At 34.6% G+C, this 14,711-nt stretch overlaps 1 protein-coding gene across 4 annotated transcripts in view; it reads left to right on the forward strand.

Moving 5' to 3' along the window:
- LOC136837462 (endoplasmic reticulum membrane-associated RNA degradation protein-like) overlaps positions 1-14,711 on the forward strand; it is a 334,200-nt gene that overhangs the window by 157,186 nt on the left and 162,303 nt on the right. For all 4 annotated transcript variants that reach the window (XM_067102242.1, XM_067102244.1, XM_067102243.1 and 1 more), the window contains exon 3: positions 108-259. In XM_067102242.1, the coding sequence (XP_066958343.1) occupies positions 108-259 (152 nt within the window). The remainder of the gene's footprint in view (positions 1-107; positions 260-14,711) is intronic.

The raw sequence follows: 14,711 nt of genomic DNA on the forward strand, positions 1-14,711 counted from the left end.
ATTCAGTGTGTTGGATACTTGTTGCATACAGTTGATAATTGGTGTTAGATTTTATAAACCACATATTTATACTCTTTAAACACTGCCTTACATATGTGATTTTCCAGATATTGAAGAGCCATATGGCAACAAGTGCTGGTTTGAGAAGGCAGTAGAAGCAATTGCTCCTTTTATGTCTCACTGCGATTTTGCTATCAGAGGTCTCTCCCTTGAAGATTACTTCATACACATGAAGCCTTACCTTATGTGGACTTATCAGGTAAATTTTCATGTATTGATGTCATTTAAAGTTAGGTGAAATGGCTTGATAATTATGACAAGGTAATCAATAGTTAGAGATGCTACTTCCCTCCTCCACCTCTCCCCCCCAACCTTAAGTTTAAGATATTTTTATCTACTGGTAGGTCTCACTTCATTTAGTCGCATTCAGTAAGTTCACATGTGTATTGCAGCTCTTGACCTGATTGTGCATCTTTTTTCATTTTTTAAACATTCAATGCCCATTATTTAGTATTCATCTATCCCTTTTATGTTTTTACTTAACTGGCACTTATTAAATCATTTTGGTGTTTGGTTTGTACATTTGCAATGAATGTCTTTAGTGTATACCTGTTGCTGCATATCACCCAATGAGTTTCTCAAGAAAGTTTGTAACTTCAAATAAGCTACTGTTTTAATTTATTTAATTATGATTTCGTTATGTTTTCTGTCATTAGTTTGGGATTATACACACCAGTAAAGTATCTTTTTGTTTAAAAAAAGTGTCTGTAATTCTTTGAGTTTAGATGTTTAAAACTGTCCTTCAGCAGAAATACAGAAGACAGAAAACCATAGTACAAGTTAGTAATTTACATTTTCTATTTTGAGACATTAAAATTCACTTTCTATCATTGAACTAGCAGAATTTAAGGTAACAGGTGTCTGATGAAGCCTAAATCTTGGTGATATACAGTTATAATTTCACTGACAAAGACATTGAATTTGAAGCAGCTAGCGGGGTAAGAATCATTCCCAGGGAGATGCAAGTTGAGTGAAGAAGTGATTCCTGCTCTTGTTAAGGCTTAAGAAGGAGGAATGTCTGTAAGAATGAAAGAGAAAATGCCCACCGGAATTTTTGTGAAATCACATAAGAAATATGAGGGTGATAAATTGACTCATATACCAGAAGCTGAAGAAGACCTGAATGTAATAATGAATGAATTATAGTAAAAGCTGCGGCTCTTTGCGCTAATCCCTGCCCACTGCACAACAGTGATTGGCTAGCTCTCGAAAGGAGAATGACGACACACTAATTAACAGCCCATAACCCATATGATTGCCAGCACGGATTTGACTCCGTTCAGTGATGTTCAGCGCCGTGCATGATGACACCACGGATTTGAGTTCCTGGAGTTGTGAAGTTTGCAGTGATCTCTGATAAAAGTATATTAAGCTATATAATATTTTCATTATGAAGATCTTGGATCATTCTGTCTGTGCATCTTTTTTTTTTTTTTTGATCATGCACAGCCTTAAATATATGCACCTTGCTTTTTTTAGACTGGTTGTTGGCCTAAGTAAGCGGTTCCACCTAGACCACATTTATTGAAATGAAGCATAGACTTATGCAGCCAGTTCCAATATTAGGGGATTAATTTGTCATAAGCCTGCATTTCAAATGTTAATATCATTGTGAGATAAGGCCCACATATCAGATTCTTGTGGTTTTAGACAATGACAGGACAAGGCCAACATGTCAATTTCTTATTGCAAATATTTTTCTTTCTCGTTTCTGTTGGAAATCGAGTAGCTTTTAATCATTATAGTAGCTTCGACCCTACGATGCATACTGTATATGCATACATTTGAATATACTTGTATAAGCAAGCACATGCATAAACATGTACATGTGTACATGCGTCGATGACCATAGTAATTGTAACACCACTTATATACCACAGAGAATAGAAGTAAAATTGTGGGCATGTAGCCAATGGTACACAGACCGGTCATAGGGCTGTCTCACCGCTTTACACACAACTATCAAACTGCTCCAATAAATTATATTGAAAATATTTTTACAAAAGGGATAACAATGTATTACTGTGATAATTAAACATAAGGCTGCTGAGGCATTTCTATGGAAATGAAGGCGGTGGTAAGAAAGCATTATAAGATACATAACGAAATAAGAAAAAATAAATAATAGCTGAAAAATACATGATTCATTTGATTTTGGGGGCGTTCTTGTAAATTACCCTGTTGGATAAAATGATAAGTCTCTCTCTCTCTCTCTCTCTCTCTCTCTCTCTCTCTCTCTCTCTCTCTCTCTCTCTCTCTCTCTCTCTCTCTCTCTCCCTGTTGTTATGAGAATATTCTGGCTTAGACTGTTTTCATAAAGATCTCAAGCTTTTTCAAATACCTTTGACCTTTGACAGTCAGCTTCCCAGTAATAAGGCTAATCTTAATAGGTTTTTACAATTTTCAACAGTTATTACGTGTTGACTGGTCAAGGTGTGGTGGAAACTAAATTCCCCATTCTTTTAACCAGTTGTATAACTGTGGGCCCATTCTAAGATACCTAATTTCCAACATCTGTATTATCTTTGCCAAACTTATCATTGGATCAGTCTCTCCTACAGGTGAATGAATTTTACAGAGTAATGCTTTCATTCCTTCGATAAGCATCGGAATGTACATAACAGCCTATATCACCTGTTGAGAGATCGAGAAAGTTTTGGCCTCATTTAGTTTCTCTGCATCAAGGCTCAAGGAGGGAGAAGACTGGAAGTCCAAAGACATTGCTGCCAGGTGGATGGCTGTCTTCCAAACCAGTGACCTCCCTAACATGCTGTCTGTCTTCTCTTACATACTGAGTGTACCAGCTTTAACAGGTTATGTCGAAAGGATATTCTCAGTTATGCAAAATAAGTGGACTGACACCAGGAATGGGTTCTCCATTGAGCTCATTAAATCCGAAGTCCCTTTAACCCAAAATTTCGAAAAGAGTCGTGCTGTCTTTCTCACAACCATTGCAAAGGATAAAAGGCTTCTTGCTGCAGCAAAGAGCAACACAAAATATTCATGGGAAAAAGTAGGAAACCTGGGAATGACTGATATCCATAGTCTATTTCCCTAATTCACTGAAAATTTGTATGATGTTACCTTTCAGTGGCTATTGTAGTTTAGCTGCACGTAGCCTCAGAATGCCCCAGCTGAAAGGGCTTGCTTCGCTCGCCGTAACTTTTCCTCGTTATACAACTATGTTCTGTATTTTGCTGAGCTCAAGGTGGCAACCCTACTCGTGTGTGTGGATATCTTTTTTTTCGTACATGGTGTTGTATCGAATTGTAAACGCAGTCAGCTGCAAAGATTTCTTTCTTCTTTGCTTCGTCCTGTTGGTCTCTTCATAGTCACTGATTTCTTAACTTCACTGGTTATCTTATACTTTTAACTCTTCTCTATTTTTCTTGATGATTCGAGTAAATTTCTTTTTTATTTTTTTCCCTCTTTTAATCCTTGTGACAGTGTAATTTTTTTTTCTCTCTCTCTCTTTGTATTCTGTGGTGTGTTCAAATCAGATGAATTTGGAATGGTGTTTAGAAACTCTCTGAAAACAGGGCTGAGATACGATGAAAATGTTTTGTCGATGATTTTTTGTTGTAGAGTTCACTAGGCAATCTTGTTCGGTCTATTACCTACATTCTCACGCTAATGTTTTTCTTTTTCTATCTTTAGTGCCACTTTATTCACTTGTACTGTCATCCGTGTATCTCATGCTGCTTGCCAACAAATATTTATTCCTCTTTTATAGGTAGAGAAATATCTAAGGTAGGTAGCCAGCCTTGGTCATTGGGTTCCACATTAGGTAGGAGCTAAGTTAGTTTCTTCACACTTGAAAACTGATATTCTTCAGGGGTAGTCACTACTGTTGGTAGTTTTTGTCCTTTATTGTACCTTTATTTATGTACTCCACCAACTATGAATGAGCTGTTTTTCTGGAGTTTAGCTGGCGTTCAAGACCAAAATTAACTAAGTCTAAAAATTGGCCATGAGAACAAAATTTAATTTCACACGCACTGGGGGCGAGTATGAAAAATTTCTAAGTCTCGTCATCACACAGAGTCACTTGACATGCACTGAGGATAACACCTTCCACGCCCAATCTCTTTCATCTTGCTACTCTTCTTGCTTCTCTCTCTCCCCCCCTCCTTTTATAGAGTTTTTGGGGCAAACATATTATGACTTCATAATCGTGTCATAGTTAAAGTGACGTCCAAACTACCTTACTGTTTAACATTCCTACTGCATTCAATATTCATTGTTTTTTTACCATCACCACTCCCCTTTGCTATTTTTTCTATGGGTTAGCTAGTTGTCATCTGCAATGGAACTGTCTGTTAAACTGCTGAGTTCGCTTGTTGCCACCTGCTGCGGATTGGTTATTAAGGTTTTTTTATCGTTTCTCATTAAACATTTCTGATTAGTCTTTACTTACTTTCTCTTTTTCTTTACTGAACAGACTCTTAGTCTTACAACTACATGTCCCTTATTAAAATTTTATAATGGCTTCACTCCCTGTAACACACATACACACACACACATATATATATATATATTACACTACACAGTAGATGTTTAATTAATAAATGCGGTGAAAAACACTCAGAAAAACCTAGAGAGGATGTTTAGCTGTTATCTGACCAACTTCCTAATTAAGTAAAACTGTGACGTTAGGTATTCTCAAGATGTGGGAACTCACCACATTACTTCGTGATTGCGTTCTCTGGAAATGTCCAGGTTCCGGTGTAGGCGTGTGTTTGTGCATTTCTTTTGGGCAGAGTCCAGGGTGTGAAGGGATTAGTTATGAGAAAAAAGGGATTTTTTGGCTCGACTCCGCCACACTCTGTTTATGTCTTTGAGTTTCGCTTTTAAGAGCAGGTCTGTCACTGAGGCAAATTGAAGGGACCCAAGGACCCTTTTCTTGGGATCATGGGATGCCGATTGATTTTTGAGAAATTTTCTGGTGAGAGATGCTATCTCCTTCCTCTTGGGAGGTGGGAGGGATAACGTGTGAGCAGACAAATCCCACTGTAGGCCCAGCCACTGAAACCGGGACTCCGGAGTCAGGTGAGACTTTTGTCTGTTCAGTTGAAAACCTAACGATTCTAGGAAGTTGATGACTATGGTCGTAGCCTTCTGACACTCCAGAACTGTTGGTGCCCAAATTATCCAATCGTCCAGGTACGCTGCTAGGGATATCCCTCGGGACCGGAGTTGTTGAACTACCGTGTCCGCCAGCTTGGTGAATACTCTGGGCGCAATGTTTAGGCCGAAGGGCATGACCTTGAACGAGTAGGCTTGATTCCCGAGTCTGAAACCGAGGAACTGAGAGAAGTTCCGCAACCGGGACGTGATAGTAAGCGTCTGAAAGATCGATGGAGGTGGTGACGGCTCCACGCGGAAGTAGAGTCCGTACCTGAGCTTTCACCGGCTGACACGGGACTGGACTCAGAAATGACCATTCGAAGACCAACACTGAACATTATTAAAAGTCTTCAGTGAAGACTCTGTGGTTTGAGTCCCATCGATTAAGACTGTGAGCATTGCTGTGGTAGGAACCATGTTTGATTTCCCAAACTGTAGATTGCTTTTTTCATTTATATATTGTCTCTTGTGTCAAGCATTTATTATATTGTGTGTACTTTGTAAGTAACATGGGAGGAATTCCCATATCTTTATTTTTATGCATTTTGTTTAATAAGGGATTTATTTGACTTCTTCAGATGTTCCACTGAGTAAGAGGTTAAAGATGTACTCATTGGGAATGTTCTGGACTTTGACTTATTTTGACCTATTGTGAGTTAACAATGTAAAGACAATAATAAGTTAAATATGATAGACTGTAATATGATTGATCTTTTGGGGAACAATAGTATTTCATTTTATTTCATCTCTTATTTGTTTGCAATCTAGTTATGTTAGATTTTGTCAAATAAACTATTTTGGGTAAAGCTTGTTTCGCTGTAGACCTGAGAGAGAGAGAGAGAGAGAGAGAGAGAGAGAGAGAGAGAGAGAGAGAGAGAGAGAGAGAGAGAGAGAGAGTAGCTACAAATATTCCCTACCAGTAGCCTTTTGTTGCGGTCACTATCAAGCTACCAATAGATGGATCTTCTTGATTTTGTAGAAGTAGGTAAGCAATGAGATCTCCTCTCGACTGGGTAACATACATACATATATATATATATATATATATATATATATATATATATATATATATATATATATATATATATATATATATATATATATAATTAAACCCCTGTATTCACGTTCTCATGATTCGCGGTCTCACGCATTCGCTGGTTTCTCTGTGGAACATATCTAGTCACTATTCGCAAAAAATTCGCCCATTTGCGGTATTTGTCACTGAGAAATATTCAATAATTACTGTATTTTTATATAATTTTCATGAATAAATGCACTTTTTGTGATAAAACTATTAAAATACTCAGGTATAAGCATTTTTTACAGGGTTTTTCTTGTGTTTAACTATCTAAATGGGCAGTTCTAAGTGTTTTTAGAGGGGTTTTAAGTATTTGCATGATTCTAGCTACTCGTAGGGGTGTGGTACCCATCCCCACGAATACGGGGCTTCACTTATATATATATATATATATATATATATATATATATATATATATATATATATATATATATATATATATATATAACTTATAAAAACGTTTTTAATATCCTCTACCTCGGATTTTCATATATATATATATATATATATATATATATATATATATATATGTGTCATATCCTGATATATCCGTCGCTGGTTCGATCCCACGGACGGTGGACTTATTATCAACTATATATATGAAAAATATATTACTATCCGAGGTAGAGTGAATATATTTGTAGCTTTCTGTATATGAATCATGATGTGATAAATAGTCATATATATATATGTATATGAAAGTGAATGTTTCTATATTTGTTTAGCTTTTGTAGAAATTCAAACCGCTTGACAAACCGAGACAAAATTTTGCACACAGCCTATGTTACCCCAGAAAGGTTTTTAACTGAAAATCAAACCCCTACCCCGCGACGGACATACAAACACAGACAAAACAAATGGAATTTTCATTTTTATGTCACTTTTCCTTCAGTTTTCTGGGTTTATTCTCGTTTTTCACCTGACAGATACTTCACCTTTTCTTCTGGTGCTGCCAGAAGTATGGTTACCTACAACAATAAATTCCCTGTAACATTAATTTTTATCAGACTTTACGTGAATTTTTATCATAATTTATGATAATAATTAATATAATTGTTTATTACCTCGGTGAAATCTACACTGAAAACATAAATCGATAATTTCTTTCCATAGTAAGCGAAGCCGAGTCTGTGCATGCGTAGTAGTGGTTTAACACACCTTGGACACTCCAGTGGTTAGAATTAATTATGGTGCGAATTGGCAAAAAACTTCACTGCATATGGAAGATAAGTTTCTTTTCATGTTGCTTGGTACTGATTGCCTGGAAGATAATGACTGGAAATTCTAGATTAAAACTTTATAGGAATGTAGATCATTATATTTGGAAATCTTTTCCGAAAGGCACTTCTTTTTAACATGCTTGTTTTCCCATTTGTATGGGGTAAGCACGATGCATTCTTTTGAAGGACTTTGATTTGACTTTGGGGTAGACTGTAGTCTCGATCGGCTGCCCTGCCTGTCATCGCTTAGACCCCGGTAGCATATGTACATGTATTGTACTAGTCACCAGCGCCCTTCTCCCAGCAGCGAGGAGTTGTTGCGTGGTTAGGTCAACAGTCAAGACGTGTGAGGTGTCTGTTATGTTTTTAGAAGATGTTGGAGTGGGTTTGTTTGTGTGTGTTTAGTCTGTAACACTCATTTGCTTTAAGCAAACCTATCTGTTGATTACATACATAATCTCGAGGTGTCTACACAGATAGCAAAGTGCCCTCCTTTCTGATTTCCGAAAGGCACTTGGAGGGTAAATGTATTAGATGCAAATAGGTATTGAATTAAGAAATGTTAGCTACTGCACTTTGAGAAACTCGAAGTGCTCACAGCTACACAACAATTCATACCTTTTGCTGATGTAATCATACACAGTAAGGAATAGTATTCCCATCATTTAGGAAAATAAAGCTATTGTTTATGGTTATGTATTAGAATGATATATATTCATTTCTATCTTTTATCGACATGTATTTATTCAAAAGAATAAACCTAACATTCCTCCAAGAAGGGAAAGATTTTGTTAGATTCTTGATTACGTTATTTCACGAATTGACCAAGTTTATAGCTGCCATACATGTAACTTTTTATACAATTCTACGTTAATCTGTTAAGTTAAAAACATTCCTAAAACCAATATGAAAAATACGTAGCATGAGTTGAAGTTAGCTGTATAGGAAAGTATTTTGCCACTTTTTTTCTTAATATGATGAGGAGGTGGAAGGCTAACTCTTGCAGCAGTTCACTTAATAATAGGAAAGGAGTATAGACTAAATATTTCTTATTAAAAAAAGATGTCTGTTCTCATACAATATTAATGAATGAGGGTTGGTTCAGTTTTTTATTAATTGGACAATGAAGTTTACTTTAATTACAGTAACACATATCATAAAAAGACATCATTGGCCTAGGCCTATACCAAATTGTATGTATCACATGGAAATATTTTTTTAGATTTTTATTGTATGGTTTGGAATTAAAAACGGCCTACAAATAGCACCGAAGGGTCCAACAGTAAAATGAATAAGCCCACTGTATACATAATTTATTCATATTCTGATCAGAGCATGTGAGATGCTTCCCAGATGAAATACAGAGGCAAACTGTCATGAAATTGGCACTAACCATCCATGCCTGCAGCTACCTATCAGTCAGTCAGAAGATATTTAGGTAATACCATCAGTTCATCCGTTCTGGTGAGTGGATTGTATCTGCCCACAAACTGTTGTCTACACATAAGTTTTAACAGCAGTTTCGATTAACTGACAGAAGACATGACAGGTAAACTTGATCATGAATACACGGTCTTAGGTTGTTGGCTTCTATAATAGTGAATGGATTTGTTGGGAGAGAGTGAGAAAGAGAATGAAAGGAAAAGAAGAGAGAGGAGGGGGGTTGTTAGGGAGGAGAAAGCAGGAGAGAGAGAGAGAGAGAGAGAGAGAGATAGAGATAGTTTATTGAATGTCATTCAGAGTTTTTCCAGAGTTTTTGGTAAGTTAACATATATATATATATATATATATATATATATATATATATATATATATATATATATATATATATATATATATATATATATAGATATATATATTGTATATATATACTATATATATATATATATATATATATATATATATATATATATATATATATATATATATATATATATATATACACACACACAAATATATATATATATATATATACATACATATATATAAATATATATATATATATATATATATATATATATATATATATATATATATATATATATATATATATATATATATATATATATATATATATATATATATATATATATATATATATATATATATATATATATATATATATATATATATATATATATATATATATATATATATATATATATATATATATATATATATATGTATATATTTTAGTAGGCAGGAGAAGGGCAGGAACACACACAGATAAAAAGGTGCATTCAACATACATAGTTAAAAGTAAACATACACAAAACATAAGAAAACTTAAAATGGAAAGTCAGTTAAACTTAAACATCACATTTAAATACATTTACACATTAAAAAACCCAATAAAAGAAAAATTAAAATGAACTTAATAAAAAATTGAACTTAATAAAAAGGAATTTAAAAATAAACTTTAAAGGGAGAGCAGAAGGCACACCTCTCAGGGTGAAAGTGGAAAACACACTAAAAGAAAACAGCATAAAAACAGAAGGAGGGGGCGGACAAATATGAACAAACAATCGAATCATGCTATGAACAGGGGAACAGCCGTTGATTGGAAATTTAACGTTGGTACAATTCTTTTGATATTCAGGCTTTCCAAGAGAAGCAGTTCTCCAGGTTCCTTAGCTTGGCCAATTATTCTGAAGTTGTCATATTTTATTGATGTCCTGCAACCTCTAGCGTGGGATCTTATATTTGAAAGTTCGGGATTTAACAATCTACAATCCATACGATAACTCACGCCCATGTGAGAATCGGCCTTGACCTTGAGGAGACGCTGAGCCGAACCAATGTAATTCCTCGAACTACATCCGGGGCACTTGTACTTATGTACGACGCCCGATGTCATCAAGGGACAGAGCCGATCCTTGAATGGAAACAAAAAACCAATAGTTGTAGGATTTTTTTGGTATTAATTTAATGTTAAGAGCACCAATATGTTTTTGAATAATTTTAGCAAACTGCATAACAAAACTTTGATTGTTAGGTAAAAAACAGAGGCTTGCATACATAGTAATTTTAGGTACATTACATTTGGGCATTAAGGGTGCAAGTTTTTTATCGAGAACTTTCTTGATAACCTTAAGTACTAGATGGGCAAGGAAACAGTTGTTATGAAAGTACTGCTTAAGGAAGAGAATTTCAGAATGAAAAGAAAGCAAATTAGAAGTTAGAGATTGAGCCCGATGTACTAAGGTATGAACAGAGTTAATTGTAAAATCTATAAAACAAGAACTATAGAAATTGGAGCCGAGCCCGGTGAATGTACTTTTCCTAAAAATAGTCATATCAAAATTATCACTATCTTTAGTAACTAAAACATCAAGGAAAGCCAACTTACAATCTTGTTCCTTTTCAATAGTAAAATTAATATTATTGTGAAAGTTGTTGGCTAGGTTTAAAAATCTATCAGCATCATACTCTTTCTCTTGGAAAGTCTGAATATCAAAAGAATTGTACCAGTGTTAAATTGCCAATCACTGGCTGTTCCCCTGTTCATAGCATGATTCGACTGTTTGTTCATATTTGTCCGCCTCCTCCTGTTTTTATGCTGTTTTCTTTTAGTGTGTTTTCCTTTTACACCCTGAGAGGTGCGACTTCTGCTCTCTCTTTTAAGTTTATTTTTAAATTCCTTTTTATTAAGTTCATTTTAATTTCTCTTTTATTGGGTTTTATAATGTGTAAATGTATTTAAGTATGATTGTCTAAGTTTAACTGATTTTCCATTTTAAGTTTTCTTATGTTTTGTGTATGTTTACTTTTAACTATGTATGCTGAATGCCCCTTTTTACATCTTAAATTTAGATGTCCTGATCATGTGACTACGGGTCAAGAAACGCGTCGACAATAAATGTAAGTACTGGATTTGTATGTGTTCCTGCACCCTTCTCCTGCCAAGTATAGTGCCTACAAAGTGTGATACATATATATATATATATATATATATATATATATATATATATATATATATATATATGTATATATATATATATATATATATATATATATATATATATATATATATATATATATATATATATATATATATATATATATATATTGTCAAAAGTGACCAAGTACCTAGTTACAAAAGATCTAGTTACAAAATCCAAAATTTTACCTCACTTCAGCCAGATACCTGAACCCTCATAACAATAAAGTTGTGACTGAACACTCTAAAAGTAACAGTGATGCCTTTATGACTTGCTTATCTCTTGAAATATCAAACTAGGTTTATCAAGTTATGTGTGAGGTACTGAGATATACTAGATAAAAAGGGCATCACTCTATCAAACAACTATAATTGTTTCCCTGGTCTTAATTCACTTTAGTTATTTTAAAGGAGAACAAAACATGTCTATCACTTACCTTGTGCATACACAAATAACCCTATTCACTGGTGGTCAAAAATGAAACACTGTGTTTGTAAAACTTTAAATACAAAATTTATTTCTAACTTCAAAAGTTATAATTAGAACTCACAGTCTGAAAAAATTTACCCTTACTTGAAAAAAACACGAGATTTAATTAATTCTTAAACAAGATTAATTCACAAAACTTTATCAAGATATTACGTTACCCAAGCAAAATTCAAACTATTAAGATTTACTCAAGATCTGAAAAAGAAATCTTAACAAATGAAAATCATATCAAGTATGCAATGTTAAAGTATCAAAGCATGTGAAATGTTAAGTAAATAAATGTTAAATCACCAACACAAAAGTTTGGGTAACACTATGAAATTGCAAACACAAGAACACACAAAAATGCAAAATCAAGAACACACAAAAATGCAAAAACAAGAACATACAAAAAATTCACAAAAGATTTATCAACAGTAATTTCACTGAGTCAAAATCTATCTGACACTCTTATTTTACCATGGTAAAAATAAGTAAAAACCACTTTACCTTATACAAGTTTCTGAACACTTTTACAAAACAGTTTCCAAAAACTCACATTTTAATGTATATGTTTGGAGTGTAACCACAAATTTTACTCTCTTCTGAAGGAAGAGGGGATAAGAAAGAGAGAGAGAGACCAACCAAACTCTACAGAGTCTCTGTCTGGACTGATCAGTTTCCCAAAAATCTACTATAAGAATAAACCTGTGTTGCCAGTTAGGCATTTTTGGAGATGGGTCACTCTGGGAGTCTTCCCTGGGAAAAAACAGGAATAAACAGAGTTTCTTCCTCTGGAGGAGGAGAATATTCAGGGAATTATTCTCTGACTCAGAGAGCTATCTGGGCCTTTCAGCATACGTCCTTTTAAATGGAGAGGGGATTTCCTGTACTCACACCTATGCAAACAGAAAAGGCCTCTGGACCAGGCAGCTTATCTTAATCTGTCATCCCACATCTCTTTAGTTAATAGAGGATTTCCTGTCTTAACACTTGTGCAAACAACAAACTTTTAGACCAGTCATGGTTATCTAACTTGTCATCTCATCTCCCTTTTAGTTGACAACTTATGTGGTTTAGGATCTCTCGCATAAAGAGACACACCGTGGTCACCCACTTGACACCTGAACAAACATTCAGTTGTGCGAACATAAGAGCTTAACAGTAACAGGAAAATGCATCTTATCACCAGTCAACTAACCATTTTAGATCTGAGTCCTGATATCTACACACAACACATGACAAATACAAGAGAGAATATATCAAAAATTTTACAGAAAATGTACATATTATATTAAATATCATTATATTATATATATATATATTATATATATATATATATATATATATATATATATATATATATATATATATATATATATATATATATATATATATATATATATATATATATATATATATATATATATATATATATATATATATATATATGACCCCAACCTCTCATGGGGTCTACTTACACTGGTCCGGCTGCAGTACTGTGGGTCATGCTTAAATAAGACACATAAGACATGGGATAAATTTAACAATGATCTGTATTATCTAAAACTCACATAAGGGCCCTCGCATCTAAGCAAACTAAAATTTACAGTAAACATGAGACAGAGGCTGAGGGGAAACCGACCGAGGCAGTGAGGGGAGGTACGTCTTTCCCCTAACTTCAACAAAACCACTCTGCCTCTCAAAAGGATGCCTTTTTGGGCATCTTCCTCACGCCCTGTAATACTTCACAGTCCCCGATTTCTTCTCCTGGACACGATTGGCTCCTGCACTTCTCCTTAGGCCTATCAGCCAATTGATGCCAGGTAAGGTGACTCTATATCCCAACGAACTTTTGGGGGTTTCTGGGGGGAGGAAGATTTCCTTTAGGTCTGAGAGAAGATGACCATTGACCGGTCCTGTATGGTGTCCTGCGACTGCATCAGGACTCGGGAAAATCTCACAAGGACCGAGAAGGGCTTATATATATATATATATATATATATATATATATATATATATATATATATATATATATATATATATATATATATATATATATATTTGGCCAAGGCCACAGGAAAAAATAAAAGAAGGAGTACCAAGTGCTTTCGTGTTCTTTCAACACATTTTCGACACACTGTACCTCGAAATTGTGTTGGAAGAACACGAAAGCTCTTGGTACTCCCCTTTATTTTTTTCCTGTGGCCTTGGCCAAATATATTGTCATGTGCTACTTAGTGACATATAAGCATATATATATATATATATATATATATATATATATATATATATATATATATATATATATATATATATATATATATATATATAGATAGATAGATAGATAGATAGATATGTATCAAGAGAGCAGAGAAAATGTATTTTTTCGAAATGGAAATATCCTGTTTCCATTTGGGTCAGTAGAAAAGGACCATAAAATCATAAATCTGCCCGTCTGTCTAAACAAGTCGCCAACCACAACTTCAAGAACACACAAGTACTAATGAGGTGCTAAGAGAAGTCGCATCTGGCCGAAACCGAGGATTCCTCCAAGGGGACAGCTGGGAAGCATAATGTGGGAAGATACCCCTCACCCCCTTTGCCTTCAAAGGAGAGCCCAAGGAAATAAGCCACTCCCACAGGTCAGGCCTAGTTGTTTTGGCTAATCAAATGCCATCAATGCCAGAGACCTAAGGACGTCCTACAAGGAGTAAAATACCCAATAACCAACAGGAATTCCTTAAAACACACCTCCAAGAGTTGGAATGAAGCAAATGGAGGAGGTGCCTCAGAACACAGTACCGGCCCAGAATA

The sequence above is a fragment of the Macrobrachium rosenbergii genome, chromosome 59 (assembly GCF_040412425.1).
Source record: "Macrobrachium rosenbergii isolate ZJJX-2024 chromosome 59, ASM4041242v1, whole genome shotgun sequence".
NCBI classification, from domain to species: domain Eukaryota; kingdom Metazoa; phylum Arthropoda; class Malacostraca; order Decapoda; family Palaemonidae; genus Macrobrachium; species Macrobrachium rosenbergii.